Source organism: Anser brachyrhynchus, assembly GCF_964034855.1.
Source record: "Anser brachyrhynchus genome assembly, chromosome: 11".
NCBI classification, from domain to species: Eukaryota; Metazoa; Chordata; class Aves; order Anseriformes; family Anatidae; genus Anser; species Anser brachyrhynchus.
Window position 1 is genome coordinate 10,206,059 of NC_137706.1, and position 14,647 is coordinate 10,220,705.

Below are 14,647 nucleotides of genomic sequence, written 5' to 3' on the forward strand. Positions count from 1 at the left end.
AAAAAGCTTCTGACACTGGAATGACTTTGGTGTAAAATACTTCCTCTGTTGTGAGCTCTGTAAGAACTTATTTTTCAGTTTTGGAATTGCAGTGACTATTTTCATATTGGATATCCTGTTGTTTTTCAAAATCTCAGCATACACTTAATATTTCAGATTTACGGCTATGGTTTATTATTGCACAATATATTTTCCAAAATGCAAGGTGAATCCTGTAGAACTCCCCAATTTCTCCTCTCCCTAAGTAACTGTAAGTGTAGAGGGAGAAGATGACACTGAACCCTTCATATGATTGTAAAAAATCATCCTAGTCAATCTGAGTTATAAGTAACATATATCATGGGGAAAAGGTCCCCTGAAACTGTTCCTCCCCAACTTTGGCACTATACTGTCACTTTTTATCTTACCAAGGTCAAGTATTATCAGCTGGGCTCCAGCCTGTGCATTTCCAACATCATTTTCTGCAATGCATTGATAGAATCCTTCATCTGATTTCACCAGACCCAGAACTTGCAGATTATGTTCTTTCTGAGGAGTGAAGGATAAACACAACACTTAAAAATGGGCTGCGACTGCAAAAACAATGGTGTTATTATAACACATTACTATGGTAGGAGAAACTCCTGAACAGTAATACACAAAAGTGTATTTCGAGCTCCCGTCAGATTTCATCTCTTTTACATTGAATCCTCAAATTATACAGCATCAAAAAGCAGCAGAAGCTCTTACTAATGGCTATCATTTTCTAGCATCACATATCACTGGCAAGTCATAACATTCCCACAGCCATTTTTATGATATTTTAAGCACTGAATATAACCACATAACTCACTGTTACAATCCCACAACCTCAGGTATACCCAATTATACAACCATTAAGTTCTAAGCTATGTCTCAGTAATGACTTTCACTACATCTAACATTTCCCACTAGAAGTACCAGTGTGCCAAAACTCACGATCCACAACTCAGTTACATCTATATTTCAATTCCTGTTTGAAATTGTAATTTTCATCGATCACAGATGACTGCAGAAAACAGACATTCACAGTGAGCTTGCACTCCAACAGGCTCAACCAACAATTTGTGCTTTGCCATTGGGTGTGCCTCTCTCCCCCATGGAAAATCTAAGCTACCAAGAAACAGACTCATAAGCAAGGTGTTTTAGAATTTCAGTAAAATGACTGAATTACAGAGCATTACAGAATTCAACATACCAATTAATTCTTCCAGGCCCTGAAAACATCAATAGTATAAAAATAGGAAGATGGTCCTATGGAAGAACCTAGCTTCCGTGTGTTTGTGTTACAGGACTAAGGGTCGGGTCATGAGTTGAAAATGTGCAAAACTGACTATATACTTACAACAATTTTGAAGTAGTCACTTGGAATCACCATGTCTCCATTCTTGACCCATTTCACAGTCGGAGTAGGCTTTCCAGTCACCTCACACTCAAAGACAATGTCCATAGATTCATGAGCATAAATGTTCGCTGGCCGCTTCAGAAATTCAGGAGGAACTTAAAATAAAAAGGAAGAAAGACAAAAGATGGTGTTAGCATCCACAAAAGCAATTAGTTGTGCTTGTACACGTAAAGATGGCTTCAGGGATGGCAGCACAAAGAGCAGCAATGTTGGCAGACATTTTCAGATCAAAGTTTGATATAAGCTGTTACAAGCTCTATTATTTCATAATTGCATTTAGGCCAGTTAAATAGCCAGCCAGTCTAATTTGAAATGACCTCTTGAGAATACATGAAAAAAGAAATTGAACCAAAATCTATAAAGTGTAACACAAAAAAGTATTTTTAAAATCTAGAGACACATATACTATTTGGAAAAGAATACCTGGGTGGTTGAAGACCATGCTGCTCTCAAATCTGCCATGGGCATGATGCTGAACGCTAAAGAGAGCAGCAGGGGCAGTGCGTACAGGGAGGATTTCAGAGAATACTCACACTTTCTTCGCTAACTCGAGAGTTCATCTGAGCAAATCATTTAGTGCTTAATTGTGCAATATTTTAATGCACCTTTCACAAATAAAGAATCTTGCAGGCTAAGCTGCCAGCAAGACAAAACCCAGGTTACAGAAAAGCCTTCACCCTTTCCTTCAGCAAAGCTTGTTACTTTATGAAGTGGGAAGATTGTAGTTAGATTTGAATTTTTTTTTAAATGGGCTTTGATGAAAATTGCTGTGTAAAACTTTCTTGCAATTTACACTTGAGGTGCATGACAAGCACCCCCTTGGAGCTCCCCAGAACAAAGAGCAGTGGCACTGCAGTCCGGCTCCATCACACCAAGCACATCATGATCAGCAACATCTTATTTATTCAGCCAAACATCTGCAGTTGATACAATAGAGGGTTTTCAGAGAGTTCTTTGTACTTAATATTTAAGTCAAAAGGTAGCAGAAAGGTAAAATTACATTAAAAAGACTTTCTGAAGTCAACAGACGCAAAACTAAGACGAAACTTTCCTCGGGTACCCGTTCCCTTGTGTTTCTGTGAAGAAACTCAGTACATCAAATAGAGAGCGCTGCATTTATCTGAAGGCTTTCTTCTCTGCTTTGTGTAGGCACAGCCACATTTCACTGCAAGGTATAGATCCTTGTCTCTTATATGCCTATTCGTATCTTCGGGCATCTTAAAGGAATTAGACCTCCAAAGTTAAAAATAAATACCCCCTTGCAAGAAGCACTAGCCGCAGAACTGCAGACATAGCTTTGTACCACATCGATAACGTGCTCCAGGCAGGGGTGCCCCAAGATGTGCATTTCAGAGCACGGTAATACACAAAGGTTCTTCCTGAAAGAATGTAAAGCACGTAGCAAAGTTGTCATCTCCAGGTCTTGACCGCCTTTTAAAAGGTCTTTTATGTTCTAAGTAAGGTTAGTTAAAATAAGGAAGTTTAAAATCCAGGAAAACTCAAAGATAGAGAATTCTTTGGCCACGCAAGCACCACGCATCCAAAACCTTGCGAGCACCACTGGGGCCCCAGGAAGCACCCAGGGGTGGGCGAGGACTCCAAGCCTCTGCAGCTCACTGGCAGAAGAAGAGCCCTTTGTATCATCTATTTGTATCATCTACATATCAAGTATCATCTATTATGAAGCACATTCACCTATTTGTTTTTATTAATCTCACCGACATAAGGGCAATTTGCTTACTTCTGGTGGCAGGTCTGATTGTTCAAGTTCCAGGAAAGTCAAAAGCAGCCTTTTGCCCTTTAATATTTATCAAAGAAAGTCAATATGGCAGGGCTACAGAGTTTAGGCAAACATTTTACATGCTTCACTCATCAATGGGATTTATTTCATGCTAGGGAATAAGGAATACTAGACTGTTATATTTTTTTCTGTGATATGATCCATTTTCCTTCACGTACAGGTTTGCAGGTGGATTTAATTTTTATTTTTTTAAAAACAGATAGCTGGAGACAAGCTGCTCTCCACAAACTGATCTCTCTTCTGATCTCTCAAGTTTCAAATCAGAAATAAGAGAACATAAAAATATGAAAATATTTACTTATAGAGTAGGAAGATGACTTAACTCTCAGACATATATAAACCTACACCAGAAACTACAAAAAGATGCTCACGCAGATTTACTGCTTGAACTCCTTCACATAGGATTAAAAATTTGTATGGGGCTGAGTCCAATTGCTGCCTATGACTTCCAAGATCCATTTTGTATAATCATTTTCTTAAATTTACTAAAACCTCCATGAACTCCACATGAAAATGATTTAAGTATTTTTGTACTTAGTATCTGCATCAGATGGTTGTTACAACTGTAACTTCAGTCCTCTGAAGTTACATTTGGAAACTGTCATCTGAATTTATTCCTGACCAAATTGCAGTAACCTCTTATTTTAAATTTGTATTCCTCCCAGGTGTTTATCCCTTGGCATTTCTATTCCGAATGAGCTGTGCTTTTCCTCTACTCCCTTCCCGTATCCCAGCCTCTGTTTAGGACAGCTCAACAAGCCATGTTTGCTCAGGTTGTTCTGGTATGACAAGTCACCACACCATCCCCAGTGACCTTCTGTATTTGCTCTGCTTTGAATTAATCTTTGCAGTCCATAGAGCTTCAATTACTTGCATGCAGTTTCAGATGTGTCTTGCCACTGACTTGAAAAAACAGCATAAATACAGTGTTATCACTACAGCAAATACCTTGCCCAATTCACAATGCTACTGTATTTGCCCTTTCCTAGATGCAACATGCTGATCTCCGAGTCAGCTGCTCTCTCATCTTTAATCATTTTTAACTAATGAGTATTTTTGTCCCAGGCTGCTTTATCACTTCCTTTCAATCTCTCTCCTCTATACACAGATACAGACACACACACACCAAGTGTTGAAGTACCCACGTGGTTGCAAAAAGGCAGCATAAAAATTGGAAACGCAAAAAGTTGCTTTTCCATGATGGTACAATACCCTTATTTTCTTACTGTTCTCTACAGGGTGGCATTAATTCCTTAGCTATTAAACTTATGACAGGAATCCTAATAAACACAAGCAATGTTCACTGTTAAATGCATAAAACTTGTATAAAAAAATGTATCTGCTGATGTCAGAAGACAAGCAATTCGCTGTACCTAGCAGCTATGCCACGAAACTCCAAGATAGTGATCACAGAATATCCCAAGTCAGAAGGGACCCACAAGGATCATCGAGTCCAACTCATACGTAGGGATATACAACAGAGGGTCAATAAAATAATGAGTGGCACTTAATACAAACAAATAGCTGTTCTCGGTTCAAGACAGCCTTTGCTAGAGTGAGTTAGTTTCTCAAAAGTATTACGATACAGGTTACCTTTAATTAAACCATGGTTTTCCTTTATCTGATCTTCCACTTGCTTCTGTGTGTTCATTGGTTATTTCTTTCCAAAGCATATTTGGCCATCCTTTTAGTTCAGAAACACCCAGCATAAACAGCACAGAGGAGACAGCAGACCTTCCCTCACAAAGAAACGTGTCCTCCTTCTACAGACACTGTCTGTCCGGCATAGACCACGTATTTGGGGAGGCCACCACCACAAAGTCCTGCTGATACACCTCTCTCCTGGCATTCCACAGTTTCCTCTTTGAACATGCTGATAGCAGATGAGACTTCCCTCCATATCCAGCTTTTGGGTAAGAGACTTCCATGATAACCAGCTGGTTATAAAACCAAAGTCAAAATGGAACCAGAGAAGAAACGAAGCAATAATATGGGAATGGGCATGAAGAACTGGAAGGGCAGAGTGGCGAGTGGAGGTGAGGAGGAAGGACAAGCATCAGATGGGCACCGGTGACCCTCCACTCGTGAACCAGCAAATGAGAGCATCGGAAAGTTCAGGATTGTTCCTGCTCTCACCACCGGTGTTTCCTTTGTAATGAAGACCCTTGGAACCCCCTCAGATATCTATAGCGACTGGCATTGCTTTAACTCGGGGCATCATCCACTAGCAGGCACTAATATTGAATTATAAGATTTGTCACAAAAATGAAAGTAGAACTAGATATCCTATTACCTGCTCTCAAATATTTTTCACTTAGGAGATTAAGAATTTGAAACACTTCATTTTTCAAAGTGACTTTGCTTTTCTGGCTTTTGGAGGAAATGCCACACTATTTACAAAGGGAAAGTAATATGAGAAGTGCTCACTTTATTATACTTTACTTTCCAGTTAATGAATTAAAAATGCTTTTAAAACACACTTTTATAGTTTAACTATGTCAATGTTTAGCATTCGCACCGATTAACACAATCTAAGTGCAGATGTTTGTGGTAGAGAAGTTAAATTGATAACCAGAGAGCAAATGAGCCAATTACCATATAAAATAAGATTTGTAATGGAGGATTATGTGTTCCGTTACCAAACAGACAATTAAACTTCAAAGAAAACTTGGCAGCTCACCCTACTCTTCTATCCCTCTGAATGGCAGCATGCAAACAACTATTGCAACTGCAAGATGCTCGCACAGAATTTCACATGCACTGTAGCACCCTAAGAGAGTCTTTACACAACAGCATCTTCCACACCTCTGCAGATATAAAAGACAAAGCATTTTGATCCCGACAGTGATCAGAGAAAAGAAGGAAGGCAATCTACATCAGCAGGTGACTCAAACTTATAAGCTGGATCCCTGTAAAAGTGAAATACTCTAAAAATAATATGTTTTTTTAAGCCCACGGGTGTAAAATGATGGGAAGAGCTAAGGAAGTACGTAAGTCGAAGTGGAGACGGGAACACTGCTGGGCACAGATGCCATTTTGCAAATGCAGGTGACCAGAAAGAGCAGAAAACCAAGTGAGCAGCGGAAGCCAATGTACAGGACTGACACTTACCTGATTCGTGCTTGTGTGCCAGCAGGGGCCAACAAAGAAAAACGCTGGCTTAGGATCCACACTGTCTACAGGTTAATTTTTAAATGGCGAAGTATTAAAAACCTTTGAATAACTATGTGAAGAACATTAAAGCAGCATCATTTATTCTGAGCCTTACAGAACGACTGCTTCTTCAAGTGTCTTTTCAGTGGTCAGCAGCTCTTGCCTGTTCTCTCTCATTAAGACAGAAAGAGAACAATTTGGTGGCCTTCAGGGCCGTAGCCAAAAGAATCTATTTTCAATTCAGCCATCTGTACTGCTTCAAATGAGAGAGAAATTAATTACATTCAGTCCTCTCCAGCTCTTGAAGAGCTTTCCTTTCAGTTTTACAATCACGGATGAAAGAACAAAGGTTCCTGGTTTCGCAATCTCATTTCAAATGTGAAACTATAAATATGAAAGCTATAACTAAACAAGAAAAGGAAAAATTCAAGTTCTGCACAATTAAAAAAGCAGAACTTTCTGCTTGCTTAGTTACAAGCACAGTGAATCTTGTCCTAAAATATTCAGACCAAAATGCTGCTATTCTAGCTAATATCTAATTTTTGCGTGCCTTACCCTTTCACCAAAACTGAATCCCCTCCACATTGCTCCCCAGAAAGAAAAGGAAGGTGGCAAAGTAGTGTTTCCTGATAGTCAGACTTGAGAAACAAAGAAAACCTTGCAGAGGCAGAAGTGCAAGCAAGCAGGTCATTTAGGTCTTCAAAGTAAGAAAAAAATCATCTGAATGTATAATCTCCTTAAAAAAAAAATCCAAAGCTGACCTAGGCATTATATATCCAGTATTCCTCAAAGAACAGGCAGCTGCAGCTGCGCCATTATCTCCCTTCTGAATAGGTGTAAAAGTCGTACTCAAAGTGTGTAAGAATTGTCTCATTTGGATGCAACAGAAACACAGATTGCAAGCCATACTTTAGAAAGACTTGCTCTCTTTTTAAAAAAGCATTAGCACAGCTGTTGGGCCAAGCATAGCATCAGACAAAAAACAACTTACACATGATCAACTGCAAGAGGTAGAAGGAATCTGTCACAGCGTTTTGCTGTCTCCTCCAGTCCTCTGTCACCTCCCTGCTTCAACAGGCTACGGCAGCCAAGGGACTGAAATGCAACAGCTGCATTTCCAAACAGAGTGGTCAAGGACCAGGCTGAAGTAGCCATTTCCGCTTCCTCAGCCACCTATAAATGCTCTCATTCCACAAAAATTACAAGTGTGTTCCCTGAAATCACAACATTAAATCTTAATTCTTGTCCATGTCTCTTCGCAGAAACTTCACTCTCCTCTGTACACACTTCTCTGGATGACCTGAGGATTTCCCTTATCAATCAATGCCAATCATCAAATACAAAAGCATCTTCCAAACCCACAAGTTCTTGCATACTCCCAATATTGATATAAAAACTAAGCAGACTAGATAATTTCTTGTAGTGTACCTCTGATTAACCCCTCCTTAAACATTCCTGCTCAAATGACTTTCATTTTATAGCTACTGCTTCCATTTCATAACTACACTGTGGGTAGAAACCCAATCTTGTATTTCAGTAAACAGCCAGGATTACCATTATTATATAAACTGGGCATTTTTATTATTTTTATAAACAGCCTTTCAATCAGCATTTCAAATGATAAGCCCAGAGGAGTTTTACCTTCTGCTCCTAGGAAGACAAATACTCTATTAGGCTATGTTACAAATCCTTCTTTAGAATCCTTACAAAGTTAAACTTAATTTTAACAACCGAAGGTTTGTTTATGAGTAGGGTATAACTCTGGAGCATGATGATCACACTGTTAATCCATTCAATGATGCCTTGAATCAATATTAACATGCTCACTGTATCACTGCAATACAGAACATTTTCTCCAAATCTACCTGCCAAATGGCAAAGCAGCTCATGCTTCTGCAGACGGCAGCCTTCTGTTTTAATGAGACACTGTACAGGATCTTAAAATCTTTCATTTTTTTTGTTTTAAATTCCCCAAGCAGAGGCTGCTTTAGGGGACAGGTCCACCTCCGGCTCAGACCGCAGGACCCATTTCACTGCCTGGGATAGCTTAGCTTTTCAATGCTAACCACAGAGAAATGTCTGCATTACATACAGAGTGCATTTTATTTAAACTAATACCAATTTCTTTGGTCATTTAGCTGAAACCAACTAATTTCTGTCAGCCAGTTGCCATGACACAGTGGGCAGACTTAGATGAGAATGTTTTACATTACTTGCATTATCGTAGTGCTTCGGAGCACCCACAGAGCAGAGCCATTATGTTAAAAACAAAAGCAAACTATTTAAGTACTACAATGCAAACAATGAAATTAAAGAAATTAAAGATAAATTACAACATTAAACCATTAAGGAGAGAGCAGTCCACTCAGTTATGTCTTATATTCACTTAAGTCTATGAATACGTCTTATGCTTTGTGGTATCAAAGTGTAATCACTTTGGAAGCCTATTGGCCTTCTAAATACGTCTTTTTCCAAAATTCTGATTCTGCCCCAAAACGACATGACATCCTCCAGCTCCTGCCATTATTACCAATACAGAGGAGAAGTTTCAATTAGCTTTTAATTATACCTTCTAGTTGTACAAATTAGCTGGTTTCCTTCACGTACATCATAGAACAAAAGGAAATTACACTTTAAAGAGAACTGGGGAATTACGATTTTCTTTCTTAAAAACAACAAAGGTATACAGATAAGTACTTTATATATTAAAAAAAAAAAAAGATTTAAAACCAAAACAATGCCTCAGGAAAGTCAGAAGTCTTTCCAACCTCTGAGCAGGACTGTCATGTCCTTAAAACACACTTAATATGCAGCTGGAAATTTGCACAGCAAACAAAAGCTGACAAAATGGAACTTTTTAGAGAAATAGCTACAGAATAGAAAACTGTCAAATGAATATAAAAAAATCAGTGTACCAAGACAAAAAAAGATTATAAAAATGTAAACTAGTACATGCACAGCATTTTCTATTGCACAAAACCCAAAGTTCCAGTTTATGCACAGAAACTGCAGTCAGAGGATGGAAGTTTCTGTAGCAGTGACACAGCGTTACTTCCTCTTACCTTGTAAGATAATGACTTCACATGTCTGTGTTTAACAAGTAAACCACTGATGGTTTTATTACGTTTTAGACAATTAAAGCTAACATACCAGTAGATCAACAGTTCGCTGTCTGTGGGATGCTTACCAGTGTGAGTTCTCTGCTGCTCCTTTAACAGATGAAGCAGAGAAAGAGGCAGCATTTTTCTGTAAGTGCAGTCTCTGGGAACCTACCCTAAACTAGAGAGATTCTGCTCGCCAGCTGAAATGGCAAGGCTGAGCGCTCAATATTTTCCAAGCTCTTGCTCATGCAGATGGGGCTGGTGCTTTATGGCTTCATCTACAACCACCGAAGCACCCACGACCTGGCTGGGGGATGGCAGGGGGTGGCCTGACTGCATTTGAATTGATTTGAAAACAAATATTTTACATCTAAAGTGAAGAGCTTTTCTTCAGAAATCATTTAGCTATTAAATACTCTTCAGAGGCCAGTCCCTACACAAACATTTTGGAAGCAGAAACTAAACAATATTACAACCACCAAGAAATCAGATGAGGGTGAAGAGTACAGATTATAATGAAAGATAGTACAATTATAATAAAAAATTATCCTAATCAACTAGAAAAGGAAAATAAAAATATCAGAATAAAAGTCAATAAATACGTATTTCTTCTTCAGGGAGAAATATTAAACCGGAAATTTACGGAATAGGACATGATAGCAATGGCAGAAAAAGGTCTTAGAAATAAGGATTTTGCCAGAGATCATAAATATGACCATGACCTGAACACTACTCCCAGTATCCTACTGGTATGAAAAGAAGCGATCATACAAGAAGCTGCTGCTTACACCTCCTGAGATTCCTTTTCCATCCAACACCCAGTAATCCTCAGCTGGCCATGTTATTTGAGCACCACATTTCAAGGAAAACACAGACTCTGATTTATAAGAAAACTCTGTGAATGATCAATGACTCAGAAAATTGGCTCTAAAAGAAAAATGGAAGCCCCAGTTTTGGTTATTCAAGCAAAGGCAAGATTAAGCAGTAATAAAATTGGAGACCTCAAATAGGTAAGAGAGCTTAATACATAAATACTCCCCCCCCCCCCCCCCCCAAAAAAAAGGAAAAAGCAGATGTGCGTGTCATTCTCCCAAAGGAAAAACTCCTATGCAGGAGTTAACACCTACGTTCTTGCCCTATTCTAAAAATGATAGAACTCAAAACAATTAATTGCTCAGTCTCCAATCTGATATGGAAAGGGGTTCTTCTCAGTATGAGCTACAGTAAAATCAAAAACTATCTTTATATATAACTGCTCTGAACTTGTGCATATACAGGACTACAGAGAAACTATCATTAAAGGCTGTGAGATGTTAGCTCAGCGCATGAATTTGGAGAGCAGACAATTAGAGGTTATGTATATACATACCCACAAATAGAATTGTCTGGGAAGTTTTCCAGGTGCAGAAACATACGGCGAGTGCTCTGAGCGTGCCCTATACACTAGCAGTAGTTTTGTTATGGTTTTGACTTGTGGGGTGCCTTAGCAGTTGCAGACCAATTCAGTACCCTAATTGCATGCTGGCATTAAAGCTGTGGCAAGATTGCAACATCATCCACACCTCTCTTAATCCTATCTATACAAAGATAAGCACAATAATTGGCCGTAATTGTCAGCTGATCTGTTCGGCAAGAGCAGGAAGTGTTTAAAAAATACAACTCCTTTATCTAAGCAGTATCTGCAGATACAGCATCTGCTTCGCAGGGCTTTCAAAGTCACCCTACCCTGATAACCTGCGAACAAAGGTTGCTTATCAGCAGGACGCATCCAGCAACAAAGAAACACAGCGAAGGTTGCACAGCGCCAAGCGGCAGCCAACTGCAGGCATCAAGGAAAGAATTGTGAGAGGAGTGAAAGCATACATGCAATAAATACATCTCCATTCATTCTCCCAGTGTCTAGCAATCCCTGGATGAGGGAGTTCCTGAGAAAGAAGAGAAACCTTTTCATTTGCTGGTCCCTTGTTTCTTTCTGGACCCAGGTAAGCTTTCAGCAGCCCCAATGCTCACAGCATCAAGTTGCAAACTTCATCGACACTCCCTAAGAAAATTCACAGTTTTTTGCATGTCTTTGAGTTAATCAGCCGTGCGATGTCTCGTGGTTCATGCAACCAAAGGGAACCAAGCATTCATTCCCTATTTGCTTTCCCCACGGCACTCAGGATTTTACGGAAAAGAACAGTTTTTGACATTGCATGTGTCTTTGATCATCCTTGTTACATTCCCTATACCTTCTTCAGCTTTACCGCATCTAACAGCTTTACTACTTTCGAGCAGCAAGGGAACCAGAACTGCTCGCAGCATTCAATATATAAGACCATCACAGATTTAGTCAGCGCCACAAGGATTTTTCTGTTTAGATGCTTATTCCTTTCTTAGTAAGTCCGAACATTTAATTTGTTTTTTAAAAGCTTACCTTTTCCAAAGACCTACATATTACAACCTCAATATTTGATGCCTGTGCAAAACCAGGCAGGTCAGAGACCAGCGCCATACAAGCAGAGTTTGAACCGCATTTAACTGAACGTGCTGCTTTATAGCGCACTGAACTTCACCTGCTGTTTTACTGCTTGTTTCTTGCACAACAAGGCATTTCTGCAGCTGACCCCACAGTCAGCACTCATTCCTACAACCTTAGTCCACTCAGAGCCAACAGCAACGTTTGTCACCTTACAGTCCTCTTTTCCAGATCGCTTACAAAAATGCTGAACGGTGCAAACCCGGCCCCACTGGTGAACCGACGCCCTCAGTCCCACTCGGATTTTCTGTCTGTTCAACAACCTTACTGATTTTCTTTCATCTACATGAGGTCATTCCCTCTTCCTCCACAGCACCGTCATTTGAGACTCTCAGCAAGACTGACAGAAGAGCTGCAAGCGGAGGAGCTCACATCCATCAGTGTGAATATCCGCAACTTCTCAGCAGATCTCAAGTCAGGTGAGGCTTTTCTCCCAAAAACATACACAGTTCCAATACACCGTACCTCCACGTGTCTAACAACACTATACGTTATTTCTGTTTCCATCAATTTAAACAGTCTGGATGCCAGATTACCTTGGCCACAGTTTCCCAGAAATTCCCCAACGGACTCTTAAAAAACTGATGTCATGTTGACCAAATATCTTTAGTCTGATTTTTTCAGACTGCCTAGCCAACTTAAGTGATAGGTTACACACCACACTCAGGATTTCACACTTAAACTCCTTGAGAAATGTGGAGTGAACGCCATCTGGTCCGGATGATTCGCTACTGTTCACTTTGCGGATTTGCTTTGAAATACATTTTGCTAGCTTGGCAGTTGCAGGTAGGTCCTCCAACAAGCACACTTGTTCTAAAAGGGAGAAAAGAAAAAAAAAAAAGAAGCAGCTTCCAACTCAACGAAGAATTCAAGAATTCACTTCTCCGCTTCAGGCCATCTTCTCACCCCTTTCCCTTCATGTTCAGTCATCTGCTGACCCTGCGCGTTCTCTGGCAGGCTTCCCATCTCTGACAGGCTTCGCAATAAGGTATGAGAGATTTCTGTGTTATTAACAAATGGTTCCTCAAAAGCTTTGTATTATTTTACTTGCATGTAGATGTGAGAAAAATGTTTTTCTTTACCATGCTGTTAACAGATTTCAGGGTCGGTGTTTTTTTGGTATTTGTCTTTCCAGTATCATTTCTGACAGTTGTCAGGCATTCACCGCGAGCCTCGCACAGCTCCTTAAACAACTGCTATGCCGCTTTCCAAGCTTCACCTTTTTGACTGTGCCTTTGGATTTTGTTTTCAGTCAGCTTCCTCTTACAGCACTTATCCTCCCTCCTTTCATTTTATTTTATTTTTACAATTCAGTGCTTCTTTAGAGGATTTATGGTTTCTATTGGTCCTGTAAACATAATAAAGTCCATTATGAACACAGTTACTGGAAAATAGACAGTAAACTTTTTAATCAAGTCACATGCACTGCTTGGAATCAAGAACAAAACCTACTCCTGAGTTTCCAAATCAATTGCTCTTCAAAGCAGCCAGTTACAGCCCCCAGCGTGGGATGGTCCAGCACCTTACCACCACCTTGGTCACCCAAGTCTCTCTTCACCACAGGTTTCTGCCCTGCAGCCGCTCCACTTTAGCAGGTGATGATCAGTGTCACAACCTTGGAGAGACAATGGGTTGTACAGTCCTAATAGCGGGGTTTTCAAATTTAATCTGGAATCTCAATTTAAATAGATTCTGTGTTATTTGTTGACATGTTAGTTTATAACATCTAGCCCAGAGCTTTCCTTACGATGTTATTACTCTTCTACTGGCGAACTATACTCCATTTTTTCTGCCTTTCTAAATTATATTCAGCTATTAGACTTCACCTCTTGTTTTCGTTCCAGCACATTTCAAATGGATGATCACCAAAAGGTTTGGGTTGGGGGGGACTTGAAGCCCACCCAGTTGCAACCCCCTGCCATGGGCAGGGACCCCTTCCACTAGGGCAGGTTGCCCAAAGCCCCACCCAGCCTGGCCCTGAGCACTTCCAGGGATGGGGCATCCTCAGCAAACAGATCCACTGTGGCACCCGATTCATGAAAGCAAGGACGTGAAATCACCTCCTCTTCTCTCTGTGAACTTCTGGCATTTGGACAGAGGTTGATCAGATCATGACTGAGGGACAAACACCCAGTATCATGATGCTGCTGGGCTCAACTTCTGAAGCAGACCAAGGAAGAAAGTGGCTTTGGCCAGGAAACTTCTATATTCGTATACGTGCGTACCACCAAACCACCTCTCCTTCTGACCAGTCTGCCGTGGGCTCTCCAGCAGCAGCTCAACTCCAGCACAGAACACTTCCTCTTGGGGAACGCTGCTCCCACATTGTTTCTTCCCATGCTCAACCATACTAGATTAGTATTCGGGGTTGATGAGACATGCATGAAAGTGCAGATGAAACTCTTCCACCAGCACAGCACAGCCCATCCCTCACTTGGCTCACTTAAGAAACTGAGCTTTGCAGTGCCATGGTGTGTGATGTGACTTCCCCGCTCCCCCGTGACACAAACGGGTGAAGAACACAGACCAGCCTCAGATAGCTCCTGCGGTGTCAGACAGGTTCTGATAGCTTTGGGGACAGGTCACGTGCATGCATTTAAGTGTGCTGCCTTGTCCTGGGAGCAGTATGATGCACCTTGCTCATACAGAAA

General features: G+C 40.4%; 1 protein-coding gene and 1 long non-coding RNA gene across 13 annotated transcripts in view; both read right to left on the reverse strand.

The window, feature by feature from the left end:
* The window catches only part of NEO1 (neogenin 1), a 192,112-nt gene that overhangs the window by 72,992 nt on the left and 104,473 nt on the right, over window positions 1-14,647 (reverse strand). For all 12 annotated transcript variants that reach the window (XM_080607273.1, XM_080607275.1, XM_080607282.1 and 9 more), the window contains exons 6-7: window positions 1,364-1,518; window positions 408-528 (exon numbers count right to left, since the gene is read on the reverse strand). In XM_080607273.1, the coding sequence (XP_080463399.1) occupies window positions 408-528; window positions 1,364-1,518 (276 nt within the window). The remainder of the gene's footprint in view (window positions 1-407; window positions 529-1,363; window positions 1,519-14,647) is intronic.
* LOC308200871 lies at window positions 958-1,354 on the reverse strand. Its single transcript, XR_013955890.1, has 2 exons — window positions 1,217-1,354; window positions 958-1,131 (listed from the first exon to the last, which is right to left on the reverse strand). It is a non-coding gene; the product is annotated as an uncharacterized lncRNA (long non-coding RNA).